Source organism: Cheilinus undulatus, linkage group 17 (assembly GCF_018320785.1).
Source record: "Cheilinus undulatus linkage group 17, ASM1832078v1, whole genome shotgun sequence".
Lineage (NCBI taxonomy): Eukaryota > Metazoa > Chordata > Actinopteri > Labriformes > Labridae > Cheilinus > Cheilinus undulatus.
Window position 1 is genome coordinate 26,577,314 of NC_054881.1, and position 14,457 is coordinate 26,591,770.

The 14,457-nt window shown below is 37.4% G+C and overlaps 1 protein-coding gene across 3 annotated transcripts in view; it reads left to right on the forward strand.

Moving 5' to 3' along the window:
• The window catches only part of LOC121524976 (poly [ADP-ribose] polymerase tankyrase-1-like), a 140,159-nt gene that overhangs the window by 97,217 nt on the left and 28,485 nt on the right, over window positions 1-14,457 (forward strand). For all 3 annotated transcript variants that reach the window (XM_041810632.1, XM_041810635.1, XM_041810634.1), the window contains 4 exons: window positions 2,099-2,270; window positions 2,805-2,884; window positions 10,168-10,313; window positions 10,410-10,575. In XM_041810632.1, coding sequence (XP_041666566.1) covers window positions 2,099-2,270; window positions 2,805-2,884; window positions 10,168-10,313; window positions 10,410-10,575 — 564 coding nt within the window. The remainder of the gene's footprint in view (window positions 1-2,098; window positions 2,271-2,804; window positions 2,885-10,167; window positions 10,314-10,409; window positions 10,576-14,457) is intronic.

Genomic DNA, 14,457 nt, shown 5'->3' on the forward strand with positions numbered 1-14,457 from the left:
AATGTAGATCATTTTAGCCAGATTCATTCTTAAAAGCACCGTATATAAATAAAAATAGACATCCATTTAATGTTAAAGTTATTAACAATTGTTTATGTAAATAATAGATTATTTGAATGTGTTAAATTAAGTTAACACATGGAAAAGATGTCATCAGCTGATGTAACTCTCATTACTGTAATAAATAAAATGATAAAAGAACAGAGAAATTTACACTCTACTCTCTTCAGCTGAAGTCCTTTTAACTCCTGAATAAGTTTTCTATTCCTGGCTCTGTCTGCCTCTGTTTCTCACTGCCCTGCTGATCAGTTATCAGGATTTAGGAGATTTTATGATGTTTTTGATCGGTTAATTATCAATATACAGTCGATCTATAATATTTCCTGCAGCGTGGCATTTATCAAATGTTTTGATAATGAGCTCATATACTGATGTTAAATCATTAGGGTGTACTGTTGTGATAAAATATAAAAGTGGAATGTTAATAAAACGATATTTTAACAGTGCACCTCGCTGAGGAGAGAGAGAGAGGGAGAGAGAGAGAGCACTTATTCATATAGACAGCATTGACGCACGTATGCGCCATGGTCAAAGAGGAGCTTTAAAGCAGGAGAAAAGTTCAGCTCTGTGTGAAATCCTTTTCTCCTAAGCAGAAGGAAGCCTCAGGTCTACTCCACCAACCCGTTAGCTTGTGTTTGTCTGTCTGTGAGTGGCGTTAGTGTTTTCATCGCTGTGTGAACAGCATGAAGCAAAACATGTCTGTGCAAAGACACACGACGGACGCATCCAAAGACTCGGCCACATGGCAGTTATTTCGGAAAAAAATCCTCCCTTTATGTGCAAATCAGTCATTGAAACAACCATCCATATCCCACATACTGGCACTAGGAGTTTGTGATGCTGATAAATTCAACTCACCAAAGTGGGGTGCTGAGGAACCCTCCATGGCTGAAATCCACCCGCATTCGGCGGCTGTCAATATCAGGCCCTGCCATCAGTGTGTCAGCTGATGCATAATGTGATAGTCACACTTTCATCACACAGCGCATATTAGAAAATAACCGTGAAAACTCGTCGGGGATATTTGAGTGTGCAATTTTTTTTTTCTTCTGCTCAGAGAGGTTGACAGCAGTGTGCAATTGCGCAGAAAATCCCCTTAGAGGGAACAGTGGTGGACACCAAACACTGCACTTCACCGCAAACACCATCTCCGCTGTGAAGCATGGTATGGCAGCATCATGCTGTGGGGACACTCTTAGCAGCTGGCCCTGGAAGGCTTCTAAAGGTAGAGGATAAAATGAATGCAGCAATAAAGGAAAATCCTGGATGACAATTTTATTCACTCTGCAAGAGAACTACAGCTTGGGGCCGAGTCAAAGCTCAGACCTCAGTCCAATAGAGAATTTGTGGCTAGGGCTGTTCACTCCTGATCCTTATGCAACCTGACAGAGCTTGAGCAGTTTTTGCAAAAAGTAATGGAATAAGATTTCATTGTCTAGATGTGCAAGCCTGACTGAGACCTAGCCACACAGACTCCCTGCTGTGATTGTAGCCAAAGGTTCATGAACTAAATATTCACTTGAAAGGGTTGAATATTTATGCACTTAGTTATTTTACCTTACATATTTTTTTAATAGAGATTGCTTTGTAGAGATTGGGTTTCACTTTGACATTAGTGTGTGTATGTTTTTTTGGGTAAAAATTATTTGTCAAAAAAGCCAACTTATATTGAGCATGACTGATTTATAAAATCAATAAAAAGGCAAAACATCCGAGGAGGTGAATAATTTTTATAGGCAATGTATAATATAAAAAGCTCTGTAATGTAAATGTTTGATCTGAAACATCCTTTTGGGATCCTCTGAATTAAACAGCAAGGTTTATGTTTTTTTATTTTTTATTTTTTTGCCCTAATCTGAAGTAAAATTGTTTAATTATGGAAGTGTTAGGTAAAAAAAACAACTAATTTAAAAAAGACCTTTAAAGACCAGTAAAATTGATTCAGAAGTATCTATGATTATCTGTAAAGAGGAAAAGCCATTTGTAGCTGATGTAATTCATTCCATGACTCATGATACAGAGGTCTTTGTCTTTGTAGGTGAACGCCCTCGACACGCTGGGTCAGACGGCATTGCATCGTGCAGCACTGGCAGGCCACCTCCAGACCTGCAGACTGTTGCTTGGATACGGGGCAGACGCCTCGCTGGTGTCACTGCAGGGCTTCACTGCTGCTCAGATGGGAAATGAAGCCGTTCAACAAATACTCAATGGTGCGTAGGTGGCTAAATGTGCAGATGTGTAGGTGCTTTGTATTGGTTGCTATGCACTAGCTAGCAACAGTGGGATTAACTGGGATTGGTTTTTAAAGGTTGGTGTTGATACTTTCAGACTAGAAGTTCAGAAAGATAAATAGCTTTTAAGTATTCGTGACTCAACTTACAGTTCAGAGGCAGAGGTTCCTACTTCCATTAGTGTCAGTATTTAGGCTGTTTCAACATTTTTCATTATCTATAAATATACCGCTTTGACTGAAGCTTCTTGTAGGCATTAGAAATGACATCACTCTTTACATTTGAATATCTGCAACAAAACACCATCAGATGTTTTGGTCCAGTCATGTATAACAGCTGTGTGATAACATACCCTCTGTCTGTTGTGCCTGATGTGACAAACTTGTCTTTTGTTACTTTCTCTAATTAACTATTTCATACTTGTAAAAAATATCAGCATGACTTATCATGTTGGCTTCTTACTTTTGCCAATGTTTGTGAAATGCGTCTTTGATCTCCAATGTTTCTCTGTAGAGAACGTCCCAGTGAGAAACTCAGACGTGGACTACAGACTTCTGGAAGCTGCTAAAGCTGGAGACCTGGACACTGTCAAGGTACCCTTTGTTAGAATCTCTCCCCCCTACTTGTGTAGTTAAATAAATAAAAAGAACCAGTAACATGCATGGAATAACAAGATCCTTCCGGTCATTGCCCAAATGCACTGTATAATAAACTAGAAAAGCACTTGGAGAGCGCAGACCTCCGCCATTAGCCCTATCTCCCAATAGTAATGAATCCTTTAAAAAATTCCGTGATCCGGATCACTCTCAAAATCTAATCAGTTCTTCCTTACGCCATTTCTGACATTTCCTGAAGATTTCATCAAAATCTGTCCATAACTTTTTGAGTTATGTTGGTAACAAACTAACTAACAAACTAACTAACAAATCCTGGCGATCACAAAACCTCCTTGGTGGAGGTAAATATAAGTATGGTAATGAAGTATGATTAGAAAGTTAATAGTATCTCTCTACCTTTAGTGTAGTATGTCATTGCAACAGTGTCATATGCATTTCTGGAAAGCTTTATGTCCAAGTTTACTCCATCATGTAACCATGAAAAAATTGCTTTCATTTTGCCAAAACATGCTGAAAGATCAAAATTAGTTTGAGCGCAAGTTGCAGAATTCTACGAACAGTAAACTGCTGAACTAAAAGTCTTCATATGAACAACACTACTGCAGGGATAAAAGAACTGACAGCCTTTACAATACAGATACAGACTCTAACTGCTGACTTCACTAGAGCTAAGGTAATATTCATGTCAAGTGATGATAAATGATTGCCAAATGGTTCCTTCATTAAGGTATCATTCATGTTTAAATACCATTCATGGTAAAAATGGCATGGATAGTTAAGGGTTAAACAAGATAAGGGCAACCATGATATCTCTGCAAATAATCAATATTATCTTTAAAAGAAAAAAAAAACATGGTCACGAAAAAGAATGACCTTGGTAGCCCCAGACACCAATCCTGGAAAGCAATTTGCACCGGTGGAGCAGAAATCTTTTTAATTGCCTCATTAAAGTTTGGAAAAATGTCAAATCCAGCCCAGAAAAGTGGGACCTAAAATAGCTTTAACTGGCATTCAACAGGTTAAATAGACATCTTTTGTACTCAGTGGCTAAATAGAAGGAAATAAAGCACAGGCAATTTATTTCTTAATGACAATAGTACAGAATGTTCTGACCTTTGTAAATAAGCTTGTTGCTTTTATGGATTTCAGGATGAATGTCAGGTAGATATTTTCCGCAAATCAATTGCTGTTCTGTTAAACTCTCTGCATCAGTGTTCATACAGATTCTATTTAAACTGCAAAGTGTGTGTGTATAATCATATTTGTCTTGTGCAGCTCACTATGCTGCCACTGTTAGCAGTTTGATTTGCAGTGGGCCCACTCATGTTAAAACTGTAGGCGCTCGTGATGCACTGTAATATGCCTCGGATAAAACCACCCACCAAATGTCAGGACCTGGCAAGGCTTGCTAAAGCATTTGACAGAAGTATTTTGTGTAGAGTGAAAATGTGTGTCTTTACCCACAGAGACAGACAGTGATGGGGTTATCCAGATAAAGTGGGTCTGTCAGTGTCTGAAGTGTGATGCTTTGGCAGGTTGGCAGGGGATCGTAGCAGAGCAGACGATGAGCTCTGGTCTGGCTTCCTGTCAGACTCTTGTTACCTGAAGTACACACATACTCACAGACACACACATCGAACAAACACATGGACTGGGGTTAACAGTCTGGCTGAACCAGTGATTGACGTTTTGGGAAAAACAACACTTTGCTTTCCTGCCATATTTTCAAAGACTGGAGAAGTTCAGATTGAACTGTGACTAATGATGGTCACCAAAGATGTCGGATCATAGAGGAACATTTTTAAAAGTCCACAAATTAAACTCAGAGCTACACTTGCTGTCATTTTAAATAATATCAGAAGGATGAAAATAATTAGGGAGTAACTGAAAGTGACAGAAGGGATAGTTAAACATAATACAAATCAAAGCCATCAATGATGGCCAAGACAGTCAATTACAGCGCTGGGACAGGACTGGTTCTATTTACGAAGGATTCAGTTTGGTTCATCAGCATACAGATAGACAGCTATTAGCTATCCATGACTGACTCCTGTCTGTGGCGGTCCCAGATCAGACAGTCTTTATAGTAGACTGTATACAACATTATCACATAGTTTCACTTTCAGAACATCTCAAGAATAGAGTTCAACAATGAAAAACTCCTGACTTGACATTTTAAGTTGCTTGACGGCATTCCTTGGCTGCAATGAGGTGCAGTGTCCTTAACTTGGGTGCTGCACACTCGTTTAAAAATGGAGTATGGCTCTGTACCTGAGGAGCTTATGTGCAGATACAAGTTGAAGTTATGTGGTAAGTGCATTAACACTTTACCTAACAGTAAGACCGTCTTAACATGGATAAATAGTTACATGAACAATCAGTCAGCCTCTGGTAGGGATGAACCTATCAAGTAATACAACATAGATCTGCTCTGTTCAGCTTTAGGGACATTTATGGCTTTTAACAGTCTACTGTTTTACTGACCAAGACATGGTCTCTCTGTTTTCAGACACAGCAGGAGCCTTTTCAGAGAAAAATCTTTGAAACCAACCTGAAGCTTTTGGCTATTTTGTCAAAATAACTGGATTTATTCAAGTTTATATGGAACTTTAATTTGTACTGGACCTTAAAAATATGACCCAAATTAATGCTAGTGTTGCCTTGAAACTTTTTTAATAAGCAACTTCTGTCTAACTAATATGCATTTTTAAACGACAGTGAACTTACAATTCCTTAAGGCTCATACTAGTGCCTGTGTGCAATGTAATGCCTGGTATCAATAATTCAAAGTGTTAATAGTGACTCTCAGAATTTCTGTAGTTAATGGCAATTTTCATTTCAAATTTGCTATCAAAACTTTTTTGTTTCATTTTGGATTTTTTTATTGATCTCTATTTTTGAACACACTTTTTTGATAAAATCCAGCTGAAGCTCAAAATTGTCAGAGAAAAAGAAAGTATATATTTTTTAGTTTTATCCTATTTGCCTGTCTATATAGGTTTAGATATCTGAGTAACAGACATCCAGAGGCTTCAGCAAACACTGAAATAATCAATAAATGACCCTATGTCATCCAGACCACAACAAATAGTCTCTTCACATCACTGTTCTTGGCTTTTTGAAACTTAATTTCACTTGTGTAATTGCAGCTGTCAGCTTCGATCCAAACTAATAACATCCTAGTCATTGTATGAAGAATTGAAGTTCCACCCCGCTGGGTTAGGCAACAATTTTAAAGATTTTTTTTTTATTATTATTCGCAGAAGCAAAGCTTTCAAAAATAACAGCCTCAGCAGCAGTTGAAGTGAGGGATAATGGTCTAAAATTGAGGAATAAGTCAGCCAGCAGGATATGTCGTTGTATTTCCTGTAGAATAACATCCTCGAGAGCGGTAAAAGTAAACTTTAAAGTAAAATCCCCCCTGTGTCTTCTCTTTGTTCTGTTCTAAGGTGTCACTGTTTCTGTAATAACAGAAAATCAGAGAAATAACGCTGTTATTTTCTGAGAACAGCGGGAAGGCCAGTGTCTGTCTCAGTTCAGCAGACATGCATTTCTTTTCTCAGCTTCAGTTAATAACTTCAATATTGTTGCTGTTGCTCCCTAAAACCATCTTTTCCACATATTTCATTTCACTGACATATTTTTCATCATAAATCCGGATGGGTGGGCACAAGAATAGAGTGCCTCTTTTTTCTGTTTTTGTTTCTCTTTCTTGCTGCCTCTCAGAAGAACTGTTTATCTTGTTTGATGTTGGTTTGGCTGTTGGCTAGGTTTTTTAGGGAATAAAAAAATGATGCAATCTTTTGGGTCTGGGTGATATATCAGAATGATTCATCATATTTTCAAAAGATTTTTCTTCTGGATATTTTGCTGGCTTTGGGGGAAGTGTATTTATGTTTTGTCAATGACAGGCCAAAGTGTACTGCCATACTAAGATAAAGCAAACTACACCAATCGCTTGGTCGTTTTCCTTTAAAGGTTTTCTTTGTCACAGAAGTGTATTTATTATTTTTTATTGCTGTTTTTATGTTTGGTGGTGCGGTTGTTCTGGGATCCCCCTGCACTTCCATGAGCCTACGTAGAAAGCATTAAGCAGGAGCAGCACACTTTCCTGCTCTTGCTCTGCTGATAAGGAAAGCCTAAGGCAGCGAGAGAAAAAGCAACCCAGAGCAGAGCAGGCACCAGTCACAACAGAATGATATTAAGTCAGAAGCAGAGTGAAGGAGGAGCTGGGGTGGAGGAGGGTTGCAGAATGGCAGAATGTAGCCAGGCAAAAGCAGTTTAAATACAGCAGCATGAAAGCGATAAGCCGAAAGCATGCTTAGAACAAATAAGCTGGCTGTCAGCAGATAAAGTTTGCACCAGATCAGCTGAACTAAAACTATATGCTTGATTTGTGTTATGTTCAATTGCAAGTTTTAGCTGTTTGAATAGAACAAAGTAATAAAATGTACAGCTTTGGTTGATTAGAATATTTCAACTTTTTAAAGTTTGCATTTGTTTAAACAAAAACATATTCAAATTCAGGAGTTCACCTAGTAACGGACATAAATTCTTCTTTAGTCCCCTGAAACTGACACTTAGGCTGTGTCGAAACCACTCGCTCATTCCCTACTTCTTATCCACTATATCGTGAGCAGCATATGGTAGACTATATAGTGGACTCAGCTGCAAAATGCAAAAATGATTTCGGACACTGCTCCAGCCATGGGTGATGACGTTATCGCCGTCTCACAATTAAAAGGTTTAGCAACAACAGCTCGTTGATTTCCATGACAACAGCTGAGGATCGAAAATAACCATAGAATTTCACTGAAAACGGATACTGAGCGTTATGTTTTTCACAAAAAATAAAAATGATATTAAGATAAAAAAGTTTTGTGCCTTTAGTGACATAATAGTATACATTATGTATAGTATTATTATCGCTTATTTTTGCATAAAGATGATGGTCTCGTCTTCTAATCCTAATAGGGGGGAAAAATTTTCTCCGTTTTGAATCCTTAACACTTTTTTTACAGATTAAATACTTTGTTAAAAACCAACAACCAAAAAAAACTTCAAAAAAGTTTTTATATGTGTTCTGTAGTCTTCTCGTTTGTCCGTCATGTTTGTTTGCAGCAACTGCGATGCATGATGGTTAATATTGCTGGGTTAGTGACCATCCGCTGTTCACTACTTTTCACAATGCATTGTGGATAGAATGAGTGCACTATATAGTGAACAACAATGCTCACTCAGAATTTGGACACCACTACAAAATGGCGTATTCACTATATAGTGCTGTATATAGTGATTTGGGAGTAATTTCGGATACAGCCACAGTTTTAAACAACTTCTAGACAGAATTTACTTTTCCTTGTGGCATTATATCTGCAATATAAAGGCTTCTTTATTCCCTTGATCAGTGCTGTTCATCAATTAAGTCTACAGTAGACTGTATGAAAGCTATTGCAGCTTTACTTATGCTTACCCCAGATGTATAAGCCTGAAAAATAAACTAATTTTAATGTGATTTTCTCAGAATTAAGGTGAATTAGGTTTGCCAGAATAAAGCCATCAGGGTGCAGATTCCTAAAAATCAAGTTTTGTCAGCTTTCTCTTTCAGGAGTAGAGGAAAACAGCTTTAAATTGCCTGTTTTTTAATGGAGTTTTGTTCATTCCTTTCTAATGCTAAATGGCTTTATGCACAGTGTCCAGCAGATTTGTGGCTCAAGTTTAAATGCTGCAATTCAATGCTGATATTTGTTCTTAAAGTGAAGTGAGTAATCAGAAAACCTCTAATGAGAGCTGGTTTGTCACTGTGGACTAAGTTCCACCTGTTTGTTTTTTCATCAGGAAAAATTTAATCTAGAAACACCAAAGGCTGCTGATGCAAGATTGGTCAACCGCTTGGAAATTTTCTACAAATGGAAAACGGAGTGTGGAAAATCATAACCTGACTTATGCTGATCGTATAGTAACATGAGAAAAGTCAAGGGATTCGTAAATGTTTGAATTTCATGGCATCAAAAAGTTATTGTGATATTTTAGTGATCCTGCCCAAAAACTAAATTATAAAAAACAGTTTTGTTTAAAACAGGGTACCTGCAGATCTAGAAAAGTCTTAAATTGGACTTTTGAAATTTAAGGCTATAAAAAGTCTTAGTTTTACTTGTGAGAGGTCTTGAATTTTAAAAGGCAGATTGACAAATACATCTTTATCTAATTTTTGTTTTCTGGCCAAATGAATTTAGTTTATGCTTCAAGAATTTTAGATTTATAAAGGAAATTGTAGTCTCTTTTTGTTATTAATCACTAATTTTGTATTTTTACCACAAATTGTTCAATAAATATTTATCAGAATGCAGGGAATAAACTGTTTGATGCCTAAATTAGAGTTTTTCAAGAGTGAAGGGGCCCTGTCAAAGAATTTGATGAGACCACTGACACTGTATAAGAACTGGAACTAAGCACAACAGCACTGGACCTTTATATAATATGTGTCACTTTAATTTAGTTGCCCCAGATATTGTGGATTTACATGAGAGCAGAGGGTCCAGGTCTGTTTGTTGAAACAGATTCACACAAGCACCAAAGCAGCAGACTCTTATTTTACTGGTTGTGTGATGAATTGAAACAAGTTCAGAGCAATGCAATGTATCAATGAAAATGGTATGATAAATGTAGTAGGTCTGCAGATATGATTAGTCATCACAAAGTAGAATTATTGCAGGAAAATGTTTGTTCTTTGGCTAAAGATCCACTGAAGAAGCTGGACTAGTTGTTCTGGTGGATCACAACTAATGTGTGTCAAACTAAAATAATTAAGCTTAAAAGTAGAGAGAGTTGTTAAAGTATTTTTATTGAAATAACGAGGTCATCTTTTGTAGTTAGCAGAAAAAATCTCTCTTCTCACCAGTACTTTTTTCCATTTCATATTTTTAAATCTTGATTATTTATTCAGTCTCATTATCCTTCAACTGTAAATGCTGTTATCACTTGAGCATTAATTAACTCTCTTTATCATACTATGGCTGCTGTAATATCTCTTGAAAATGACCTAATTTCAAATCAAACAGATGGAACTTATAGGGCCTTATAATAGAAACAATAATGAAAATAAATCTGGATTATAGTTACTGTGTGATTGGCTATGCAGCCAAAAGCCTAGACTTATTCCTTCCTGGCCCCCTGGTAGCTTAGCCCTTTTAACTGTGAAACAGATATTTTAATCTTCTTCTTGTCTTATCGCCTTCTCTCTCTCTCGCTCTCTCTAGTCGCTGTGTACGGCTCAGAATGTGAATTGTAGAGACCTGGAGGGTCGACACTCCACTCCCCTTCACTTTGCTGCTGGCTACAACCGAGTGTCAGTGGTGGAGTACCTGCTTCACCATGGGGCGGACGTGCATGCCAAGGATAAAGGGTGTGACATTTAAGCTGTTGCTTATTTTTTAGAAACATAAAAGTAAGCATTTTCAGACAGATTGGGTTCATTTTAGTTGTTCTTGTCTCTTTCTAGTGGTCTGGTCCCCCTCCATAACGCCTGTTCATATGGTCACTATGAGGTAGCAGAGCTGCTGGTCAGACACGGAGCCTCGGTCAACGTGGCTGACTTGTGGAAGTTCACACCTCTTCATGAAGCTGCTGCTAAAGGCAAATACGAGATCTGCAAACTGCTCCTAAAGGTTAGACCCTGCATTTTCCTCATCTTATACCTCAGCACCACCAATGCATAGGAATGTATGATTGAGCAAACAATTCTTGTGCAAGTCATTTCCATGAAAATCAGACTAGTGCTGCATATTTAGGGCTGCACACAGCAAATCTTGATTGAATGAGACCCCACTATTAACACAAATCAAAAGGTTAGAAGTTCTTGATGAAACCCTCCTCTCGAAGAAGAAGAGGGTTTTGTCTTCATTATTGAATGTTAACTTCCATGCCCTGTAATTTCTCATTCTTAAGGAGAAGTTTCTAAACATTAGTGAGCTTCTTTCATCTTGCATAAAGTTTTCCTGTCATTTCCTCATTCTTGTTAATTACTTATGGAAACAGCATTTTCAAACATGAACATTTTGGTGATCTTTTTGTGTGTAAAACCTTGAAGATACACACTTTCCCATCCTCTTTGTCACCATGCAGTTTGAAGTTATTGTTGAGGTAAAACAAAGCACATTGTACCACAATATCTCCTGTTGTTAACTGAGGAAATGGCAAATGATAACTCAGCCTGTACGGATCAACATGGATCCAAATCTTCTCTAGTGTCATCCATTTGAATACTTTAATTAGAAATTGGAAGCAAATTTGCACCAAAGGTATGACTCATGATACGACCCGGAGATTAGCAAAGTCACTTTACGCTGTGCCCAATCAGATTGCAAGGCTGAAATATCTGTTGTTATCGCTGATTGTCACATCACGAGGAGGCAAAATGAGTTCTGTGAAATGTTGCAGTTTCACAGCTGAGTGTGTTTTTGTTTCCCTGTTAAAATCACCTCCAGACAAGTCAGATCATAACTCTGCTGATGCCATATGGGGATGCATAAATTAATTTTAGATCAGCACTGTTGAATTCATGCACACAAATATACACAGCAAGTAAAGAACACATAAACTGCAGGAAATGTCTCCCACTTGGTTGGAGACTTAATCAAAATTTCTTCTCTGTCATTGCAGGGTGCACATCTAGTTTGTAGTTTTTTGTATGAGATTCACTGTGGAAAATAAACAAATACCATTACAGAAACTTGCACAAACAAAATGGATCTAAACTGGCTGACTGAAGTTTTGTGCATTGATAACAAGAGAGGTTATTGCTTATGGTTTGTTAAATATAAACAGCTTATAAAAACCTAGAAGGATCTACTTGTGAGAAGGACAAGGTCAGGCTGACAAACTAGTAAACAGAAAGTTCTGCACGCAACAGTTCGCACCAGCAAACTTGTACTTTGATAACAGCAGCTCTGCTCAAATGCTCTTAGCTTCAAAGTTAGAAGTGTGATGATGCAGTGAGCGTGTATGGATGTGCTGTATGGTTCTGTGGGGAAACTGGGATGACAGTTCTGGTTGAAGGGGCAGGCAGTAGGGGGGCTGTATTAAGGAAGGTGACAGCTCAGTTGGGAAAAACAGTTTTTCAGTCCTACTCTGTAGATGTATAAAGCACCAAGTACAGCTATCAAATGTGTGTTTCCTTTCTTCAGAGTTTGTTCACCATTTTAATTTGCACATTTAGAACACCTATGGGTGGAAACACAATCATTTGAGAAGGTGAAATTTAACATACTTGACTGAGTTAAATATGAACAAAAAGAAGACGCAACAATTTGCAATAGAATCAGACTTGGAAAAATCCTGACTAAAAAACTGCAGTAGGAAAGAAACTGAGGACACGTTTGGAGCAACAAACAGAAATGCCTTGTTTTCATCACTTGGAAAATGTTAAACTGGAGCTCATGAAATTGCATCATCTTTTTGTGCCTTTTTCTTCAGAAATGATTGAACTTGATGCCATCAATTTCTAATCTTGATCTCTTCAAATACTTACACTGTTTTCACAACATTTGAATGAAAATATGACTATTACATTTTTTGATTCCTAGTGTCAAAAAAATCAAACAATTAGAAGATGCTCCTCTGAGTCTAAGAAAGTGTCCGAAAAAGCAAAGTTCATTTTATCAGTCATGCAGGATGATTACTGTGACTGAACTGTTGGTTTTGCAATTGTAGTCCCCCACCATGCTCTTTGCTTCTTTCAGCATAGATTTAATGGAGAGTCCATAAATGCTGATAAGGATTCTTATATTCTTTATTTTAAGATAAAAGTCCTTGCTATTTTTCAGGTGACCCACAGCCTGAAAAACAGTCCTGTTTAGTTACTAAGAATAAAGGTTTTTAACCATGAACCCAGTCAGGCAGTGTTTTACTGTGTCTAATTCACAAAGTGGCTCTTTCAGATCAAAACTGAGAAATGTATAAGGCTCATAGCACACAGGTTATACAGTGCATTTGGATGACAGAGTAAAAATTGAATTTTGGAAATGTTTGCAAATGTATTAAAAATAAAAAAACTAAAATATCACATTGGCACAAGTATTCAAAGTAAGTATACAATACAAGAAGATATTTAGTATTAAAACTGCCTTTTTTTTCACAAAATAAACTCATATTCTGAATTTGAGACATGCAGCATGTCCCAAAAAAGTTGGATGCATGTCTACCACCATATTACATTACCTTTAGTTTTAACCAAAGCTAAAGACACTAATTGATAATTATTTAAAGTGGAATTCTTTCCCATTCTTGGTTGATGTTCATCTTATATTGCTTACCAGTGTGGGATTTTTATTGCTGTATTCTGTGCTTCAACAAGCGCCACTTATTTTCAGTGAGCGACAGGTCTGGACTACATGCTGGCCAGTCTCCTACCTACACTTTCTCATTACAAAGCAATGCTGCTGTGACTCATGCAGAATGTGGCTTAGCATCATCTTGCTGAAATAAACAAGGATGTCCATGAAAACGTCACCATCTGCATGGAGGTATATTTCAAAACATGTATTCACAATCAAAGCATCACAGATGCTGGCTTCTGAACTTCATATTGATGAAAATCTGAATGATCCTTTTCCTCTATAGCCTGGAGGACTCGATGGCCATTATTTCAAACAACAATCTGAAGTATAGACTTGTTAGGCCACAGCACCGTTTTTCCCTTTAGGTCGGTCCATGCATATTTTGTCTTTATGCTGTCTTCAATTAAATATTGGTTTAAAAGGATTTGCAAATCACTGTACACTGTTGTTGTTCACACTTGTTTTGTAATTGGTGTGGTATATAAATTGTCATTTACTATGTTTTTGTCTTGTCTTTGTTATGTTTGCTGTTTTTCTTGTGTGTCAGTCAGTGTTTGTTATCTTCCACCATTACCTCATCATTTAGTTAAGTTGTATTTGTCCCTTTTGTATAGGTCTCTTTGCAGATAAAAGGAGTGAAAAGGACAAAAAAGTTGTTGGACCATTATGCATTCATCAGACATTTTCACATTGTCAAACTGATAATGATTTACATATGAGAATAAACTGATTTCTTTTCACACCTTTGTTTTTAAGGACCAGTGCTGAAGAGCTCAGCTGATCACACTGTTAATTCTCAACTCTTCTGAAATCTGATCTTTTCTAAAACAGCCATCTGTAGTCGTTAACTTGATGCAGGAAGGAGGTACAGAGCTCCTAAAGATCGTTTGTACTGGAGTTGGTTGCACATATCCAAGAACACCATCTGCCTTGGCAGCTTTGCTTGTGTTCATCCAACATAAGGCTGCCTTATGTTAGTGGGAGTTTATCAAAAGTGATTGTTCAACTTTGTCTGATGTAATGTAAGTGATGGGCTCTCTTTTTTCATTTTAGAGTGTAAAAAGCTACTGATCTTGGTTTTCTTCAGTATAACATGTCTAAAGGTCTGCTAGGGACTTTACCCATGTCCTTGGCTTTATTATTACGCATGTAGTAGCAGTTGAATTATATTCCCTATTATTGGATTTGTGAGCTAGAACTAGCAACATGTGC